This window comes from Syngnathus floridae, chromosome 1 (assembly GCF_059516105.1).
Source record: "Syngnathus floridae isolate MCC-2025c chromosome 1, RoL_Sflo_1.0, whole genome shotgun sequence".
NCBI lineage: Eukaryota > Metazoa > Chordata > Actinopteri > Syngnathiformes > Syngnathidae > Syngnathus > Syngnathus floridae.
This window is the reverse complement of record NC_142413.1, coordinates 10777313-10798039: the sequence shown is the minus strand read 5'-3', so window position 1 is coordinate 10798039 and position 20727 is coordinate 10777313. Positions and strand designations below refer to the sequence as shown.

Sequence of the window (20727 nt, the reverse complement as noted above, 5' to 3'; positions counted from 1 at the left end):
TTCAACGTACATCACTTTGCCTGAAATTAAAAAATAAATTATAATTATTCAAACTATAAACATTCTTGACCAACTGCCATTTTATGCTGATAAGAATACAATAAAATAATAATAAACCCTCGGTTGTAATCGGGAAGCAGAATTGCTTCAACTCGCTTCTCTTTTCGACAAGTCATGTAAAACAAAATGTGAAATGTTGTAATAAGTGTGTTGTACTTGCCAAAATAAACAAGTCAAATCAAATTAAAAAAAAAAATCACAACAGACATCAACAGGTTTCCAATGTTTATTCATGGCTCTGAGAACCCCTTACCAAACAACTTGTTTGATGACTGACTATATCAGTGCATTATTCCAACATACCTTTCTGACATTTTTATTGCTTATAAAATATAGTGACCCATTAAATGAGTTTGATCTCTGTGAAAAAAATAGTTCAGCTTTTATTGTTCAGGGTTCAGACTTGGAAAGACACTGTAGTCCTGGCAACCGCCAGCGGCGAGAACTCGTATGGATCCTCAAGTCTAACCAGTCTTGTTGAGAAGCACCCAGAGCTAAACTGGAAGTTAAAGAGAGAAAGCACAAATTTCATTTCAGGTGCTCAAAACACTGTTAATTTGAGACATTAAAATGCAAAATGTAAACCTCATTGTACGTATGTTTCTGTATGCATTGTCCATATACTGTACTAGCCACCAGTAAGTATTGTTCTAAAACACAGCGTACAGTATATTGTCGCGGTGGTGAGGGCGAACACCTTTTAGCATGATTTCACTCGATGGGAAAGGATGGACCGTTCCGTGTTGGTGCAGGATGGAGGTGAGTGATGCGGCCGGTTGCATCCTCTCTTTAACACACACAGACAGTGGCGCCGGGAATTCACTGCTCAATGCTCAGCTGAAGCATGCTTGGAAGTGCGAAGCTTCACCATTGCTATAATCGACTTCATTAAGTATATTTGTCTTGGCGGCGGGCAAATCCTAACGCGTAAAGTATTATTATAATAATATAATAATAGTTTTGGTGCAAATGCATAAAATAGAAGCTTGGATTCAAGAAGTAAGCTTTGTCTGTCTCTATACACAGGTAACTTCATAGGTAAAAGAAAAAAAAACAAGTATGATTTTTTTTTTCAAACAGTCAACAATGTTAACAGACTTCAAAATGAACCTTGGTGCAAGGTAGGGCTCTCCTGGGATAAATGGGTCCACTGAAGAAATGCCAGTGCTTAGAACGGAAGGATTAGACTGAGTCATGTAGTCCCCTTCCATACCCCTCAGGTTGGTTATGCTGCTCCCCACAGCTGCACTCAAGCTGTCTCTACTGCTCTTAGCGGGACCTGGAAGTAAACACATACAGGTTCATTCTGGTAATATCGCGTGGGAGAGAATGCATTTAAATTATTTCAGATATTGCCTTATTGAACAGTTTTTATATTGTCAAAAAGGGCTGCCAAATATTATTGATTAATGTCAGCCTCATTTCATTTCTGATATACTGACATGGTGACACCTTCACTATGTCTCTAGAGCTAGTTTCTGTAGCCGGACTGGACCGCAAAGGTCTTGCCTTTAGCAGCCGCCCAGCTCACTGCGGACCCTACAGGTGGTCCCCCAATGGGAAGGGGAACCCACATTTCCTTTTTTGGCTGTGCTCGACCATGTGTCAAGGCACGGCCACCTTTGAGTCCCACCTCCAGGCCTGGCACCCCCCTCTTGAGCGCAAGGGTAAACAAAGTCATAAGGGATCTGTGAGCCGTGCATTGTCTGGCCCCTCACCTAGGACCTGTTTGCCATGGGTGACCCTGCCAGGGGCTTCATGCCCCAGATAACTTTCACGTAGTTTCACATAGTTTCATAGTATTAGTGCAACTCAGCATAGTGTATAATTTCAGAACTCAAAAGATGTATTTCGATGCATAACCTAAAACAAAGGTATATGCCTTGTATAACACAAAATGTAGGCAGTAGTTTTGCCGAACTGCAGGAGAGAATGGAACAAGCAGCGTTCGCTTTCAACACCGTGCTGAAACGAGTGCTTACTGCCCCGCTTCTTTCTTGATTCTAGTCACGTGACCTACTCTTAAAGGGCCAATCGACTTTTACTAGAGTATCATAACTATGATCACAGACTATAAAACAAAGACATGACAATACTTGATAGTACCCAACTCACAGCAGCGTATGAAAGGCTCCCAGGTACTGCTCTGCAGATATGGTCTGACCTGTGGCTGCTGAAGTAGACATAATACCGCAGAGTCCACTTGTTGAAATACTCTGTAGAAAGACAAAGGAAATCACCAACCTACTCATCAAAACTGTTTCAGAAATATCAGTCCAGTACATATGTGATAATTTCTTAAAATTTGATAATGAGTTGTACAGGTGTTAAAGTGAGTCGAACAAAAATAATTAAACTTTGAAATTATTAGCTCGGGTATAGTTAAATCATCTCAATTAAGGTCTAGAACAGCTGTCACTATGTGGACACCAGAATCACTTGAGTAGCTCGTGGGCTGTCACTAAGAATACCTCCAGTCAGTTGCCAGTAAGCTGTATCAAATCTTATTTTGGTGCTATTTTTTAGTCATACTTGCATTAGTATAAATGTGTTTGGAATATTTGGGGTAGGAAAAATAGTATAGATCAAAAGCATTTCTGCGAATGACCAAATCATAGCGTTCATGAAGAAATATTAGCAGGAGAAACAAGAATGAGGGGCTAATCTACCTCCAAACTAGAGCAAATTTGCTCTAATTGTGCGTATCAAACTTATATGCCTTTGCATTAATCAGTACCCAAAAGATGAGCTCTCAGTTTCAAAAAGGTTGGTGACTTCTGCTCTAGAATACGGGGCAACCTGGCAAATCCTTCCTATTGTTAAAGGTGCTTGGCACACTAGTTTGTAAAAGTTAAGTTACACCAAGGCACGAGGATACCTAAGGCTGAGTAGTTGCTGAAGGAGTTCCTCTGGCAGGCCATATCTGTCAGAGGAGATAAATTCTCTGATAGAGTCAAAGTCATGCTTCAGTTGAAGCGCTCCCTGTACACTAAGGAGGAAGCAAAAGACACGATACATACATTATTTAGTATATATTCTGTTTAGGTTGGTAACCTGATTGTCAGAGGAATATACCTGAATTTTATCCGTTGTTTCAGGATGTGTTCCATCCATGCCTCCATAAAGGCCGTCATGGTTAAACTTAGAGCCTGCACGCGGACATCATCAGACAGTAATGCCACACCCTCCAAAACCTGACCAATCACATTCTGAGCAGCTTCTGATGCATACTCACTGGGAGTAATAGGAAAGCCTGGTGACCAAAAGAAAGTGACAATTCAATTCACAGGCACCCATCTGAATGGAAAGTATTTCATAACAGAAGAGACTGCCGTCATACAAAATATAATTCATGAGGATTATCAGGGCGGTCAGTCTTCATTTGGAACAACTGTGGATGTTCTAAGTACCTTCTATCGATTAAATTTCTGCCTCCAGCTAATCACGCACGGTTCTTCATGTTCTGTGAATAACTTTTTAGAAACTGGATATGCCAGCCAGTCTGTATCAAATTATACTGACTGGCATATGGAATGACTGAGAATTCTGACCACTGGTCTTGAGAAAGAATCAGAATCAATCTTTATTTGCCAAGTTTGAGCATGCCAAACAAGGAATTTGACTCCGGTACATCTCGGCCTCTGTAGGCCATCTCAAAACTCCATAGAAAAAAACTCATTCAATGCGATCACACTGCATACATTTGACAAATTATTTGATGCACCAAAATCAAAACAGCCACAGCTGTTCTGAGAAACTGGGTGCGTGTTTAGTGATGTCAAAGTACGGATTCTTGAATCGGGCTGGGCTAATTCTGAGAGAAAAAGAATGAGCAGGAATGCTCCAAGATGAGTGATTAGAGGAAAACACCACTTTGGGAGTGTTTTGGGTGAGGAATTAGCATTTTAACATGGATAAGAGCTAAAAAAAAAAAAAAAAAAAATAGATTGCACATTATATGGCAGTACTGTACCTAGCCTGGGGTTGAGTCTCCAGTGTCCAGCAGAGGGCATGTTCTGCTCAAAGAGATGGGCAGACATCCTTTTGCAGTCATCGGAAAAGTTTTTTAGCACCAGAGAAGAAAAAGCCTAATTCAAGAAGAAGACATCAGTATCTTCAGTGTCCGTGTGGGGGTTGGTTATTGGTACACTAAGGATGTTTGAATTGAAATGGAACTAAGGTAAGTCAACAACACCTAAAGTATGTCTGCTCATCAATATGTACCAACTCTGTCGCAAAAAAAAAATCACTTTCGACCATTTCAGAGCATCTGTCCTATTGCAGCTATTTGTCCAACTATCCATCTTCTTCCGCTTATCCGGGGTTGGGTCACGGGGGCAGCAGCTCTCGGAGAGATGACCACGTACCTCCGCCGCCATTGATAAATAAATACAATTGTTTGGGCAAAGAAAACAGCATTCGGACCCTCTAAAATGGCACAGACGACGAGACATGCTTACGAGGCACAATTCAAGCTTCCTGGGAAGCCGGGATCATTGCCGAAGAGCAACGCGACAACGACAAGACAATGACGATGGAAATTGGTATGTCAGATGGCGAACTTGCCCAACTGTTTAATTTGGATGAAGAAAAGATGAGGACTTGGACGGATTTCCGTATGGACTTGACTTGACTTGGATATCAATCAACAATAATGTGAGTACAGTAGAGTACATGGTTAAATAGTAGAATCAAGTACAACCGAATTCACTTTCTTGCTCCCGTGACGTTTTTTTTTTTTGTTTACTGTAAATCATGGCATGCATGTGCCTTATGATGTGGTGCGCCCTATGAGTGTGTTAAATACAGTAATGGCGCACATAACTGAGACCGCGCCTTTTATTACGGTGCGCCCTTTGGTCGAAAAAATACGGTAGGTAAATAAATAAATAAATAAATAGATAAATAAATAAAAATCCACGATACACCGAATCTGTCCGCAATATTTGTTTCGAAAAATGATCCGCGATAGAGTGAGGCCGCGATAGGTGAAGCACGAAGTAGCGAGGGATTACTGTACATCTCAACTACAGAGGAAAAAGCTTGTTACCTGAAGGTCGCAGATAGCTGCATCAACCTTTTGGAGCTCCTGCTTCAGTCCAAGTTGATTATGGATATGAAGAGTGGAAAGACAATTATTCTCTGAGCTCATCGTCAAAGATTTTGTCTGCTTCACCAAATTGTCCAATGACTCCTTCAACACCTACGGAAAATAAAGATTTGATTTTTTTTCTAGGTAATTACTGACATATTATTGAGTTTACGCTTATTTACTAATTAAGGAAAATAAATTAAAAATAAAAATAAAATAAATTAAAACATGAGATTTAACACTGCACAACTTGTTAAAATAGATGGTATGAAATACAGGACAGCAAAAAGCCATTTGTCATTGTGTTGTCAATAAAATTCACATCAGCGTGGAAGCGACATCAAATATGTAAGCTACGCCCGAGTCATCATATTTAGTAGCCCACAAAAGTCAATAAATTACATCTACTGCACGCTTGTTGCTAAATGAATTTGCTTTGTTTGTTTTGCCATAAAATTTATGGCATAAATGATGCACTAAAATTATTTTTCTTCACTTTCTACAGATCTTTCAAGTATTTTTTTTATGCCAATCTGCAGATCTTTCAAGTATTTTTTTTTATACCAAATCAGTTATCTTTCCATAACGTTTGAATTTAAACTAAATTTGTTAAACATAAATATGTACATTATAATCACAATGATATACGGGCAATCATGTAAGTGTAGTGATTATACTGTATGCTTTTAAGAGTTTCTGTCATAACACTCTTGAGAGGGAAGCTATGAACAAAATATGGCCCAAGATGAAAATTACTTTGACACCTCATCTCAATGCTTTCAGTACGACAAGGTATTGTGGAAAATGGCTGTTCAGAACCTTTGCGCTAACCCATTAAACATTTTCAAAGGAACGCAGACACAGCCTGGCCCATTCATTCAATGTTAGTGACCTCTGGCCCAAAGGGACCTGGAGCACTCTTTTGACAAGACTTTTGATAAATGTATAGTATATTGTGCGACAATATATTGTTTTTTATTTGACAGCTTACTTTGAGGTCTCCTTGTGTGATGAGTAAGAACTTGTTGAGGCTCCAAGAGGAGAGGAACTGGTAGGCCTTTGACATGACCCACACTGTGGACAATTGCAATGTAGCTAACGTCAAGCTAACAGTCAACCTGTGGAAAGGGAGCCTTGTTGGGAAGAAGCTCAAAGTACCTGAAACAGAAAAAGAACTAGCTCAAAGTAGCTGAAACAGAAAAAGAAGCTAACAACTGTGCTGGAGTTGACAACATAAAGTGTCTAAGAGGCCAGTCGTAGAAATGTATCAGTTATGTCGCAGTTATATAATTGTGATTTGTGTGTGACACAAAGGACGAAGATTTCGATGGATTTAATTATATGGAGTGACACGGATGGTTTGATAAATTTGTTATTTATGTTATAGTTATTATATATAGCTGTTAATATGTTACGTCAGGCACGTTCTCAGTTCCTCGTTTGTGTTTATGTAACGTAAGCATATCGTATTGTTTAGCCTGTTTTTGCTGGTTCATGTCTGTTCTTGGTTTTGGATTTTGTCAAATAAAGTTCCCCCAGAAATGCAACTTGTACTCCGGTGCGACATATATGTTTTTTTCTTCTTTATTACGCATTTTATGGCTGGTGCGACTTGTACACCGGAGCGACTTATAGTCCGGAACATACGGTACTACGTCGTCTTTCGATTGGTTCTTTGGCATTGACCAATAGGAAGAGAGGGCCCTCCTTATAACAAGAGACTGGATGTAACATGCACAAAAATTAATGGTAAAAAAATGAACAGGGAAAAGATATGTAGCACTTCATTTTGTCATGTCCTGTCTGTCATGTCCTTTTTTCTTAGTTAACTGTAGTCCACAGGCTCGTTGAGGTTCTGATGCTGGGGTACGCTGTAACAATTGTGTAGATTAACGGAACATTTAGATTTTTCCACTTGTACTTTTGGCATATTGACTTTGGACTACAAAAGTCGCCGCGATTAATGGCGGATTTGCGAAACCGTTTGGCAACATCCATTACCTTGTTTGGTAATCCCGCCCCAAAGACTGTAACGTAATAGATAAAAATATGTAGAAAATGGAGAAAACTGAACGGAGTGAAAAATAGCACGCGAACAGATCATAAAAGTATCTCTGCAACACCTGGAGGGATAGATTACACTTTTCTACTATGTTGGAGACTCCAAGTGCACAATAAAACGAATATGAAAGCAAAAAAGTGGATTTTCCTTGATATGTCGTCCTGAGCAAAGATCTAAAATTGTTGTCACTCATCAATCCATGGTACATTTTGACATCAGCGACAGGTTGAGACACTGGTATTAACCACAGCATGTTTACCTGGTGCATTGCAGTAAGAAAGAGAGGACAGCAGAGGCTGAGTAAGCTTCATCAAGTACTCTGCGGTCTCAGACATCATCACACTGTCATCTTGATTTGATGAAGGTGCCAAAGACCTGCTGTGTTGCTTTCTGGCTGTCAGAAGACACTTGTCTTTTACAGCTGCTCCCAAACCTTGGCACACCACTGAGAAAAGCGAAGGACAACATAAGGGGATGGTATGGTATACACATATTACAAAAAATATACTTGAGGTACACAACGAGCTTTTATTTTCTTGACTTAATTACACATCAATTTATTGGCTTCACTAGATTTCCTATTGCAATAAAGAGTGCCTGTAGCGACATTTCACTTGTCAGATCTGATAATGTGTCTATTCTTAGTATGAATGTGTTCCCCAATCATCAAGAAGGATCATTAGCCTTAACCTCATTAGAAAAGACACAGACAGGGTGTTCTTTTCATCGATACTAAAAGAGACACGAGAACGTTCAGCAAGTATGATTTACCACTCGTAGTAAAAGAAAAAGCGAAAGTCAAATGTACGCAACACCAAATGATTGACCCATTGCCTCCCTGCTCGGCACTCAGCATTAAGGGTTGGAATTGGGGGGTTAGATCACCAAATGATTCCTGGGCGCGGCACTGCTCCCCTCGGGGATGGGTTGAATGCAGGGACAAATTTCACCACACCCAGTTGCGTGTGTGACAATCATTGGGTCTTTACCTTTTTTTTTTTTTTTAAATGTCAAACAGTATAGATTCCCTCACTTTGGATTGCTAATGAAATCTAGCCTTTTGTCTTTTGTGTGTATGTGTGTGTTTGTTTTAGACACTAACCAGAGTCCCACTGAGCATGTGCTGCACTGACTAACATATTTACATTGAACTCCTCCAGCATGGCTTTGCACTCCTTTGGATGTACATCTGCAATAAACAGAAATGTCATTTAGACACAATAAAAATGGCTTTTGAATACAAACTATTCTTGACACCTACAAAATAGAAATACCGTATTTTCCGCACTATTAGGCGCACTTAAAAACTTAAAATTTCCTCAAAAAACCACAGCGCGCCTTATAATGCGGAGCACCTTATATATGGATCAATTGATGAATTTGTTGATCCATACTGGTTGTACACAGCGCTCTGCCAAAATGTTTCAGTACGTTTTAGTACGACTAGTAAATTACAAGGTCACATCGCTTCCCAGCAATACGGCAACCGTGGTCAGGGGGCGTCACTGAATAGCTGTTGTACCCACGAGGCTATTTCATTTCAAAATAGGCTGTCCCATTAATGTTTTCGAGTACGTTTACAGATCAATGTCCAATGGAATCATAAATAAGCAGCACCAATGTGTTAAATCAGTCTTTTGTCAGTTTCGATCACTTTTATCATAGAATTTGAGAAACGTGATTGTTTACAGGGGGCCGCCATGACACTTTGCAGAGGCTCATGGGAGTTTGCGGGTGGCTAATGCTATAATGATAGCTGCTCTACGCACGAGGCTATTTCATTTCAAAATAGGCTGCTTCGTTAATGTTTCGAGTAAATTTACGGATCTATATGGAAGGGAAACATAAGTAAGCAGTACCAACGTGTTAGATCTACCCAGATAGATGGGGAGGGTCCTGAATTGGTTACTGCAGTGTGAAAGCCTGTTTCGTCAGCCGCAGCATGACAGCAGAGCGAGTCACTATTTTGTGTCTAAAATCTTGCAAATACTGTGCTTTGAGAGCTGAGAAGTAAAAGCGTTCCTTCGTAAAACAAACGTTTAACTTTTTCACCAGTAGTGGGAGCAATGCTTGAATACTCGTGCAATTGAAAATGACTCACAACAGCATTTTATTGTGAAGTGGTCTTATCAACAATCGCATAACCATACAATTTTCAGGATGTTTGTAGCAGTTGACTATAATATACGTGCCCTGCACAGTTATCTTCTCACCTGTGGTTGAAATCTGTCTGAAAATCTGAAGAACTTGGAAGATCCTGTGATTGTCATGGAGATTGATGCTCCCTGTACTTCTTGCTCCATGTGGTACATGCATCTGGAGCCACAATGCTTTGCTGCAGCGAGCCCACAGCAGTGTGCGGTACTCTCCAAACAGATCATCAAACAGCATTGACTGACTGAGGTCCAACCACTGAACGGAGCGAGGATGATATGCACAGCCATCCTTATCTTTTTGACCATCTTCAACAGCCTTTTTGGGACTTGGCTGTCCAGAGCCTGAGCTATGAACAAAAAGGCAAAAACAACAGACTTCTGTCAGGACATCACGAGAATGTTGTGTATGAAAAACATTGGCATATTATATCCTATGACAATTAATTCTCATCACAATTTATTCTAGTCACGGATGAAAAGAGTTACAAATGGCTCATAAGTGTGGTTCCATCCTATAACCAATGCTGCAGACCATTAGTCGAAAAACACTGTAAATGCAAAAAACCAGAGAATTGTTCAAAACACCACCCAATTTATAGAAGCCCATCTTCTGCCTCGATGCTCATCCCCTTGTTGTCATCCTATATTTCACCTACATACCAAGGCAACATTCTTTAACCCTTCTACAACATCTAGGGGCCAGACAAAGCATGGCCCTTATGAAGAAAACAACAAATGGACTTCGTTTTCCCTCGCCCGAATGCGGGTCACCGGGGCCCCACTCTGGAGCCAGGCCTGGAGTTGGGGCTCGAAGGCGAGCGTCTGGTGGCCAGGCCTTTGCCCATGGCCGCCAAGGCTGCCCTTTGTCACCGATTCTGTTCATAACTTTTATGGACAGAATTTCTAGGCGCAGCCAAGGTGTTCAGGGCTTCCGGTTTGGGGACCTCAGCATTGCATCTCTGCTTTTTGCAGACGATGTGGTGCTGTTGGCTTCTTCAAGCCGTGATCTCCAGCTCTCACTGGAGCGGTTGGCAGCTGAGTGTGAAGCGGTTGGGATGAGGATCAGCATCTCCAAATCTGAGTCCATGGTCCTCAGTCGGAAAAGGGTGGAATGCCCTCTCTGGATCGGGGATGAGATCCTGCCCCAAGTGGAGGAGTTCAAGTATCTTGGGGTCTTGTTCACGAGCGAGGGCAGGATGGAGTGGGAGATCGACAGGCGGATTGGTGCAGCGTCGGCTGTCATGCGGACTCTGTACCGGTCCGTCGTGGTGAAGAGAGAGCTGAGCCAAAAGGCAAAGCTCTCAATTTACTGGTTGCTCCTACCCTCACCTATGGTCGTGACCTAAAGAATAAGATCCCCGGATACAAGTGGCCGAAATTAGTTTCCTCCGCAAGGTGTCCGGGCTCTCCCTTAGAGATAGGGTGAGAAGCTCGGTCATCCGGGAGAGACTCGGACTAGAGCCGCTGCTCCTTCAAGTTGAGAGGAGTCAGATGAGGTGGCTCGGGCATCTCACCAGGATGCCTACTGGACGCCTACCTGGGGAGGTGTTCCGGGCATGTCCCACTGGTAGGAGACCCCATGGACGACCCAGGACGCGCTGAAGAGACTATGTCTCTCAGCTGGCCGGGAATGCCTTGGGATCCCCCGGAATGAGCTGGACGAAGTGGCTGGGGAGAGAGAAGTTTGGGAGTCCCTCCTAAAGCTGCTGCTCTGGCGACCCAACCCCGGATAAGTGGAAGAAGATGGATGGATGGATGGATGGATGGATGGATGGATGGATGGATGGATGGATGGATGGATGGATGGATGGATGGATGGATGGATGGAAAAATTATTGCAACATACTCTCTATTGAGCAGTGTATTTGGCAACACCAAATAATCGTTTGTCCTTAACTATATGGATTTTGAGATCGTCTGGAGCCAAAATTGTGATTGTGATTGAAACTTGATTAACTGAGCAGCCCTACGTGTTTGAAATTATTACCTGGGACTGACTGCATGCCTGGTGGGTATGTCCAGTTCAACAATGTCTTGGTAAGTTCCCTCCATACCGCAGTCCCTGATTCTTTGATTGGTATCAGCCTTCCCATTTGGTGGTAGCTCCTCTATTGTTACAGTGTGAGGAAATAGTTGTATAGTAGGTGTCAAAGGATGTGATAGCAGTGGAGCGAGCAAGTCACCAGAGGAAACAAGCACATGAAATAGAAGCTCAATTTTGGACTGGTCCTGCTGGCAAAAGTCTGACAATGGGCTAGTTGACAAATGGTAGTAAATGGTGGGTTGATTTGACTCCTGCAAATGTTGAAAGTTTCTTAAAGGGTTGTTATGGTCTACATCTGTCCGTACTGTGCCATTGTTGGAGGTACATATTTGGCACTGAAAGGATAAGTTCTTCCTATGGGTATTTTTGATGGGGGAAAAGGTGGCCTTTTCTGGAACCGAATGATGATTATTTTCATTGTCAGTGTTTTCCAAGTGAAGTTTGGGGGTGTGAAGATGGCAGGTGTGAAAGGAGGAGCAAGAGTTTAAGAACGTATCCTGTAACAGCTCCCAAGTTAACATTGAAGGAGATCTGGACAGCAAGAGGGCAGAAATTCCCAGCTTAGCATGAGATTCACAAACACATTGCCGTGCGGTCCACAGATGGAGTTGATTGGCTGCTGTATTTGCGTGATGTGCTGCCATAATACTCAGCAGGTCTTTAACTGAGACAGCAGCAGGTTGATGTCTCAGACTGTTTGTCAGCGTGGTGTAACAAATCTGTTGTAATAATTTAGTTCTCAGATGGGTGGTGCCGTGCTGTATTCTCTGCTCATCCAGTGCCTTGTTATACAGCTCTGTGCAAGCTAAAACATCTGCCATGACTTCCCTTGGTGTGTGGTCTGAATCAGATTGCGCCATGGCAAACAGAACAGCATGGACATAACGTTCCATTACAACGAGCACTTGCAGACCAAGCAAGTCAAGTGTTCGTCTAATTTCTTCCAGCAACTTGTTCTGCTGGGCCAGGGCACGCCTGAGGTAGATGTCAGACTGGACTTTTGCATAAAGACAAGACCAGTGGTTGAGATGAATGCGAAACTCCTGGCACAAGGAGACAAGATGCACCTTGGCTGATGAGCAGAGGTGTGGCATCTGCAGAGGACAGAAGAAATGTTAAATGAAAATCAATTCAACATATTACATCAGACTCTAATCTAATTTAAATGTGTTCCGTTGGTAATGTTAGTGAGGTGCTTTTTCAGGGGTTTGCTTTCAAAGGTCTCTTAATTGTTGTTTGAAATGCGCTATACAGTGATCCCTTGCTTCACCTATTGCAGCTTACCTACTCTGGGGGTTTATAAGTGACGGGAGAATGGTGTTTAAATACACGCTGATACCACGAGGCGCGCCTCTGAGCAATGTGCGTCACTGCGGACAAGTGCGGGAAGCACGGCAGCCGGCCTGTCACGAACGACTCTTTATTTAGGGAATGGGAAAGGGGAGGCTGGAATAAGGTAGGTGTCTGACGAGCCAGTAAGCGAGCTCACGTCGTGTGTCGTGGTTGGAAAAGGCAGAAGGTCGGGCCAAATAGAGTTCAGGCATCTCACTACAAAGCGGATCAGGCAAACGGGAATCAGGTAGCAGGCGTGTGTGTGTCAAAGCAGATGAAACGGCGAGGGCTGACCGGTGCACGGCGTCTATACACATGCCCTAATCAGCAGGTAACACTGGACAGACAACGGCGATCAGCGCCGATTAGCACGCGCAGTTCCGCATTGGCGACGCGCGTCCCCGAGGTCTAGTGCGGAGGGCGGGTCAGCAGGATGAGAACGGAGCGGAGACGTGAAACAGCCGCGCTCGAAGGAAAAAAACACCAGCGCGGTGCAGAAGCAGTTGGGACATTGGCAATGAGCGCTGACAGCACGGGGCGTGCTTCCGAGCAATGAGCGTGCCTCCTAGCAATGTGCGTCACTGCATATGTGACTGAGGACAAGCACATGAGGCCGACAGCCGGACACGTACGAGGGAACAGCACCAATCCAGGAGGAGCCGGACATAATATTACGTCTTTGTTCTTTTATTTACTGTAAAAGTACAATACATGCACAGAACAGTGTGGGAATGTTTATTAAAGGAATGGGAAAGGTATATTTTGCGTAAAAGTATTGGGGAGGGTTTACAAACCCTTAATATTGTGGATAGGACCACAATGCAACAGGAGATTCATGCGCAACTGTGACTCACTATGGTTTCGCTATGCATGATGTCCCTCGGGTTAGTGCCGTTTGCTAATCCTGAAGGTGGACACTTGGAATTTCTTGGCAAGGTAAACCAAACTTCAAATGAACTTGCAATACACCCAAGCCCACTTGCAGCCAACAAGAAACATTAAGCGTCGGAAATTTCAATACAATGGTGTTTAAATTCCTAAAGAATACATATACCGGTTCTACTTTGCAGATTTTCATTTATTGCGGGTGGTTCTAGAAAGCATCTCCCACAATAAACGAGGGATCACTGTATATGTAAATATAGCTGCCTTGCTTTGCCTTTTTGTGACACTATCTTTGTGAAAGCATACCGTTCCAATAATACGCTTATCTTAGTGTGGTTTGTCAAACGAAAACTTTAACATAATATTGTTCTTGTAATAACGCTCAATGTACATTTTGTATATACCAGGTTAGATGAGAGGTGTGACTTCCTCAAGTGATCCTCAAGCAAGTGGCCCACTTTTGAGATGTACGCAGTAGTTAAATGAGCCCTCCTGGTGTACTCGTGGATGAAGAGCAGCAGTGATCTCTGCTCCAAGAGCTTCCACAGAGCTTGGTAATGCTTATTCAGGAAGGGTGAAGCGGGCACGAGGAGAACACTATCACCTAACACAGTCCTGCCCTTGACACAGATCTTGACCAGGATTATGGGAGAAAACAAGGATTTAGTCCAAGTCAAAAAACAAGCACGTGACACCTGGCTTAAATCCATGCCCATTTCATTAGTTTTACTTTGTAATTGTGAATGGATTGTATTTTGGTTTTAATTAATCACGATACAAAAGGGAAGCCCCAACAACTTTACATTAAATAAAGAAAACATGCCAAGTAAAAAAATAGCATTCGGAGCCCAATAGGTGTCTAGGACATAATTGATTTGTTGGAAGGCGTGTTTCATTCTGTCATCACGATCTTAAAGCAAAACTTTCACATCACATATGTAGCACCTTTCACTACTGAAAGTAATGGAAATGCCATTAAACCTTTGCAGGCCCTTCCCATTAATAACTTTTTATGATTGTGTTTTTAATAAGCAAAAATATAACTGCACAATACTGCACTCTATTGACGTACAAAAATAATAACCTAAGGAATGCATAATTCCACAGCTTCATTACAGTATGTTTGTCCAATTGCTAGTTTCTAATAATCATTTACAAATGTGATTGCACTTTAGTTTACATATTTAAATGTTTAGATATTAAGATGTGATAGACAGTTTTGCATGATTTGAATGAGGCAAAATAACATGCTTTTTCTCTCAAATATATTGTTATAATAATTTGTTTCAGATGTAATTATTTTCTGTATAAAAATTAAATTTGGTGTTCAAAAAGTCTTATTTCAAACTTGAGTCTTGAAAAAGAGGGGGTCGTCTTATAATCGGGGTCGTCTTATATTCGGGCCAATACGGTATGTCTGTTAGGTTTACTCATCTTGCTAGCTTGTGAATTCAATACCAGTGTCGTGACCGCGATAACTTGACATGCGTCAAGAGTCAGTCACAGACAAATGTGATGGAGAGAATCTGGTCACTTTTAAAAATCACAAATTTTTCAGCCTTGGATAAAAAGATAGCCGGAACTACTTCAAGTATTTTTTTGTCTTTCACACGTACGGCCTGGTCCGAGAGTCTGTCACAAATTGTTCAAAATATGCCAAACGGTTGCTTGGGAAGTAAATTAAATTAAGTTTACTGGCACCACACAGCGCCCGTATCTCAAGTTTTTGCTTGAAAGTTAAAACTAAATAAATAAATAAATACATACATACATACATACATACATACATACATACATACATACATACATACATACATACATACATACATACATACATACATAAATAAATAAAAAGCTAGCCGCATGGCCTTTGTACAAACCAAATAACAATGAATATTGCTCCAGCAGCTCACCTTGGGAGAACCCATTTGTGCCCCGCTGAAAGGCTGCCACTGCATTGACACACTTGTAAGAACATGTTGCAAACGCAGGATACGAGCAGAAGATCTGGACACTAAGTTGCAGGCCACGACAAAATTTTCTTCTCCTTCTTCATAATCATCTTGCCTATGGTCAGGTAACAACCATTTCATAGGAGGATTGAAGGTGCTTCTGAGTAAATGACAGATGGTCCTCTGTGACCATGACCCTAAAGGAAGCAAATACAAAAAAGAAATAAGGAAGTAAATGATTGGCAAATAAAGGTTAAATAAAGATTACTGCAATAAAGTTGTTTTTAGAAATACCAATATGCTGGTCCTATTCTACTTAAACAGCGGTAGGCCTCTTTATTGTTTATTAAACATTGTACAGAAATAAACATTGCTGTGTGAAGGCTGAGGCCTACTCAGACTACTACTAGTACTAAATAATACTATAATTACTTTTGGTAATACTACTAAGTCATCAGCTACATACTATTACTATTAAATATATGACCATGACTCTCATGAGGATAAGCGGTTCAGAAAGGAAAAAAAAAAAAAGACAAGTGGAAATTTTGCTAAAATGCTTCATTTCAAACAGGGTATGTTAGTACATGTTCACACTGTACCATTCGTGTTCAGATCCTCTGTCGTACAGGATACACACGCCTTCTGCAAGATTGTGAGGGTAATCAAAATTAGTGTTTTCAGAAAGATGAAAAATGTATATACTGTTTTGCAGGAAAGGTTGTAACACAAATATGTGCCTCCAATTTAGCGATCCTTCCCTGAGTATCTCCAACAATGACATACAGCAGGGGTTTTCCACTGGTTTAGTCCAAGGGACCACCATTATAACCAAGAAGCACCTCGGAGACCACTGCTTTGGTAGAATATTATTTTATTTTGCACCGAAGGATAGCCCTTGCTCTTAAATCAGCCACGGAAAGACTAATCCTTGTGTTACGTCGAAGTACTCACAAGTATAGATGTCCATGTAAATTTTGGTGCCAACTGATAGCTGATTTGGACATTTTAAGCAATAGTCTTGACAATGATTTCCAATGGAAAAATCATGATCTCTTCCTTCCGTGAAGTAGTCAGGCTGATGTGTCAAATCAAGCAAATTCAATCCAAAAAGTGGGCGTTAGTAAGTATACTGCCACTCTGTTCTAAAATACCGTTAAATCACTTCTGAGTTTTTTTCCAGGGGGAATTGTCGTACTGTCATTAAATAAACTCCTATCAATGTTGGGCTCGCTTTATTGTCAAGACATAAAAATGATTACAATGGACAGCTACATTGAAATATCTCAAAGGCTTTTCACATTTATGTATTTCTTTTCCAAAAAACAACAAACCTTCTCCTCTTCCGAAGTGAATGATCCAGACTTTTCTGAACGTGAGAAGAAAAGAAATGCACGGAAAATTAATCTTAAGTGGAAGTGAAACATGTAGGGTAGTGCAAGACAAGTACAGTCAAGCCTCAGTTTTCGAACGTCCGGTTCTCGAACAAATCGGAATTCGAACGAAAAATTTGAGATTTTTTTGCTTCGGTTGTCGAACAAAAATTCGGAGGTCGAACCTCGCGAGAATAGCCGAGAGTACCCGAGAAAACCCGACCGCACGGCCCAGATGTCGACTGACTCTGTGCGTTGTTTTTATATTTTCGTTACTTTGAGGATTGTATTAACACCTAATCATGCCTCCAAAGAAAGCAAGTAAAGCCATCCTAAAACACAAAGACGCTCGTAAAGCAATGCGACAGTGAGCGCCCGGCGCGCTGCGGTTGCGCGATCGGACCAAATTAAGCTCCCTGCGCACTGAGGTCCACTTAAATTTTGGAAAGTACATCAGGACTTTAAAAATATTTTCTAAATTTCAGCAATGGCTCTGTCACAATAATGCGACCAGTGCGGTGCTGTTGCGCGGTCGGCGGTGCAGTTGCGCGATCGAAATGCCCAAATGAGATAATGCTTTAAAAAGGCGGTGTTTTTAGTCTTGGAACAGATTAAAAAATTTTTCCATTATTTGTAACGGGAAAATAGATTCGGAATTCACTTCTCGAACCGCCTTCTGGAACGGATTGTAGTCGAAAACCGAGGTTTGACTTTAAGTGTTTATTATATGGATTATATAAACAATTACAAATGTGTATGCAATGAATGTGTTCCCCCCACTGTGTTTATTTTGATAACACACAGCAAAAGTGTATTTGTCCTGCATAGGATCTTGTCAATGTGAATGTAAATACAGATAGTCTATCATAGGTGTGTTGGGATTACTACATTTTGCATTGACTAGTAATATCCCTAACATCCCTTGCTACATTTATCTTGGCCTCAGTACATCGTGGGTTTATATGAAAACAAATATTGCGGATATATTCGGTGCATCGCGACTTTTTGCGGCATCACTTGGAGCGCGGGGTTTTGGCTGCCCATATGACTTTACAGAACACTACCGGCCAAGAGGGGATTAATGGGAACATGTTGATCTGTATCCTTGCCGATGATTGGCTTAGAGCTATAAGAGCAGCTCTAACCAGGCTTTATCTCAATCTCCTGCTATGTATCCATATGCATCGAGTGGTAAAATGGATGATCAGAGACGTGGATTTTGAATTGTGTGGGCACTCGCTGCCTTCTGCTGGCGTGTGGGCAACTTTTGTAATTCTTGTTGAATTATTATAATATTTTTTTAAACTTTGATTGTGTGGGCACTCCCTGCTTTCTGCTGGCGTGCAGTCAACTTCCGTGCCATAATTGCTATATTAGTTTTTTTTTTAATGTTTTATTTTTCTTTATTTCATGCATTTATTTATTTTGAAAAATCCGCGATTGTGTGGGCACCCCATGCCTTCTGCTGGCATGCGGGCAACGTTCGTGCCTTAATTGCTCAATTTTGAAATCATTATTTTTTTGGTTGAAAGAAATCCACGATGTAATGAAGCCGCGATAAACGAATTGCGAAGTAGCGAGGGATCACTGTACAATAAACGTTTATAAAAGCCTTTTATGGATATTGCAACAATATATTTCCTCTACATCGCGGATTTTCACCTATCGCGGGTGGTCTTGGAACCACTTATCCATGATAAACAAGGGATTGATTAATTAAATAATATTATCGTAATAATATTCATATTTAATAATCATATTGGTCATACTGTCACAATCAACCAGGAATTAAAAAATTTTGTGGGAAGCTTCATTTCCTTTTCAATGGTTATCAATTTTGCTGTGTTAAAAAAGATTAGATAGACAAACAGATACTACAAGTACATAGTTCAGAGTACATTTTATATACTACTACGTTATTATATACTTACACTTAAGTGTACTTTAGAAAGTATAATTCAGATATACTACTTGTTTACGGTCACTTGTACAATACTTGTTTCTGTCTGTACACTTTATAAAGTATAATGTATATATAGGACTTGTTTGAGGTCACTTGTACATTACTTGTTTCTGATGTTCTTTGACTTTTTTTGTATTTTAACCTGTACTTTGTAAGACGACCTTGGAAGGCAACACCAAATACTTGTACATGAACAGCAGTAAGTAGGTGGTATACTGATCATGCGTTTATGTCAAGATCACCTGTTAGACCAAGCTTTCCAGCACGGTCTTTCAAGATATCGAAATTGTTTTCATCCATTGCAGTATCAGCTTCGTCTGAAAAGAAAGCATATGATTATGTCTTCCGTGTATTTATATGTTGAAATAAATATATAACATAGTGCAAAGTGGAAAAAGAAAAGTAACTTCCGTGGATTTAGAATAATTTACATTCAAAATGATCAATGATGATCATTTGCATTTAAGTCAAATGGCAGAAAACATGTGATGGGTTTGATTATATAGTTAGTTTTTCTATCTAATCTGCTATGTAATTAACATCTGCCATTTAGCAATGTGTGTTTAACAAAATGGAGAGTTGAAGCCTTAAACCTTACATCTTTCTGAATCACCCCGAGAAAATGCTCCTGTTGGTCCAAGTCTGGTCCATCCTTAGGAACATGACCAAGTCGTTGGCTCAAAAACATGTATTCATCGTGGAAAGAGCTAACGCCACAACCAGATGACACTAGTCCGAGAACGACAGATTTGGGCAAAGCTGCAAATATCATCTTTATATCCGTAGTCCTGAAACAGACCGCAATAATCCTGCAGTGGCATGTTGGACAACAGTCAGGTTAGAGAAATGTCCATCCGTGTATTTGTTAATCCTCGCGGGTGTTAAAAAAAAGCGCTTGATCGCGAGACTAGAACGAAGACAGGAGCCAATCCATGCAGGCGTTTGCTTCTCAGTTGTCATGGAAAACACGAAGGCTTCCGTGTTTACCTTTTCTTCTTCTTCTTCTTCATAGTTTACCGTCTGTCAAAGCTACCTTGCTGCCATCTGTTGAAGCCATGTTACAACTGCAAGAGCAAATTCATTTCATGTATTTATTTTTCTTAAACTAACCCTCAACATATTATTGTTATGGTATTAATATATTCTTGATAATCTTTCCACTTAAAGACCAACTGTTGTGTTTATAAGTTACTTTTAGGTATTATTATTATTTTTGGCTGCCCTTGAGAGAGTACCTGAGAGCTATACAACTAGTGTTCAGACGGAAAGTAACAGAACAAAGTGAGTTTTTAGCATAATATTAGCTCAAACTACATATAAAGTCACACGGCATTTATACTGAAAACATGCATAACGCAAGGCACATTGCAGGGACTAATCAAGAAATGTATTACAAAGACATAAATATAAGGTAACAGGATAGTTGATGCACGGTGTCATTAAATTTACAAAAGAAATTACCTTCTCTGCAGAAGAGGATCATAACGACGCGAAATCATCATAATACCCCAAAAAGTTTAATTAAAAGTTAAAAAAAAAACTTGCAATAGCTGTCTGGTCACACACATTCACACCGTTATTTGCAGGAATCTAATTCACGGTGTTGACACACAAGACAGGTAAGCGTCCCTCTGCCGACACCATCAGCAACTCCCACTGGACACTTCAGTGATAAAACGGCGTAGTCAAGGCACAACTGCAAAAACGCCCTTGAGCGGTGTGATGATTTTACAACCCGACAAAATGCAGCGTTAACGACAGAAATGACCCTTAAATGTTCATAAATTAAACCACAACCCAAATAAAGA

The 20727-nt window shown here is 40.9% G+C and overlaps 1 protein-coding gene across 7 annotated transcripts; it reads right to left on the bottom strand.

The window, feature by feature from the left end:
* Window positions 1–271: 271 nt before the first annotated feature.
* ccdc142 (coiled-coil domain containing 142) lies at window positions 272–20710 on the bottom strand. Of its 7 annotated transcripts, XM_088365028.1 has the most exons (19): window positions 20381–20709; window positions 19518–19983; window positions 19162–19236; window positions 16918–16952; window positions 16186–16228; window positions 15545–15780; window positions 14036–14263; window positions 11358–12508; window positions 9428–9717; window positions 8317–8403; window positions 7474–7659; window positions 6144–6310; window positions 5111–5263; window positions 4034–4148; window positions 3136–3313; window positions 2939–3049; window positions 2167–2276; window positions 1171–1339; window positions 272–559 (listed from the first exon to the last, which is right to left on the bottom strand). In XM_088365028.1, exons 3-19 carry the CDS (start codon window positions 19217–19219, stop codon window positions 451–453), a joined length of 3426 nt encoding a protein of 1141 aa, XP_088221154.1. In that variant the 5' UTR covers window positions 19220–19236; window positions 19518–19983; window positions 20381–20709; the 3' UTR covers window positions 272–450. The 7 variants fall into 7 exon arrangements, 6 of the variants coding, with proteins under 6 accessions (XP_088221154.1, XP_088220925.1, XP_088221009.1 ...); XM_088364799.1 differs by lacking the exon at window positions 19518–19983; XM_088364883.1 differs by lacking the exon at window positions 19518–19983 and having other exon boundaries at window positions 2176–2276.
* Window positions 20711–20727: the final 17 nt, after the last annotated feature.

What these genes read in the sequence shown, in the direction of transcription:
- ccdc142 (XM_088364799.1), bottom strand. Translation starts at nt 20,402, where the DNA reads ATGATCCTCTTCTGCAGAGAAG. An exon ending in AGGCATGCAGTCAGTCCCAG is followed by an intron (nt 9,718 to 11,357) that starts GTAATAATTTCA and finishes TTTTGTTCATAG; the next exon opens with CTCAGGCTCTGGACAGCCAA. An exon ending in CATACGCTGCTGTGAGTTGG is followed by an intron (nt 1,340 to 2,166) that starts GTACTATCAAGT and finishes GTTTACTTCCAG; the next exon opens with GTCCCGCTAAGAGCAGTAGA.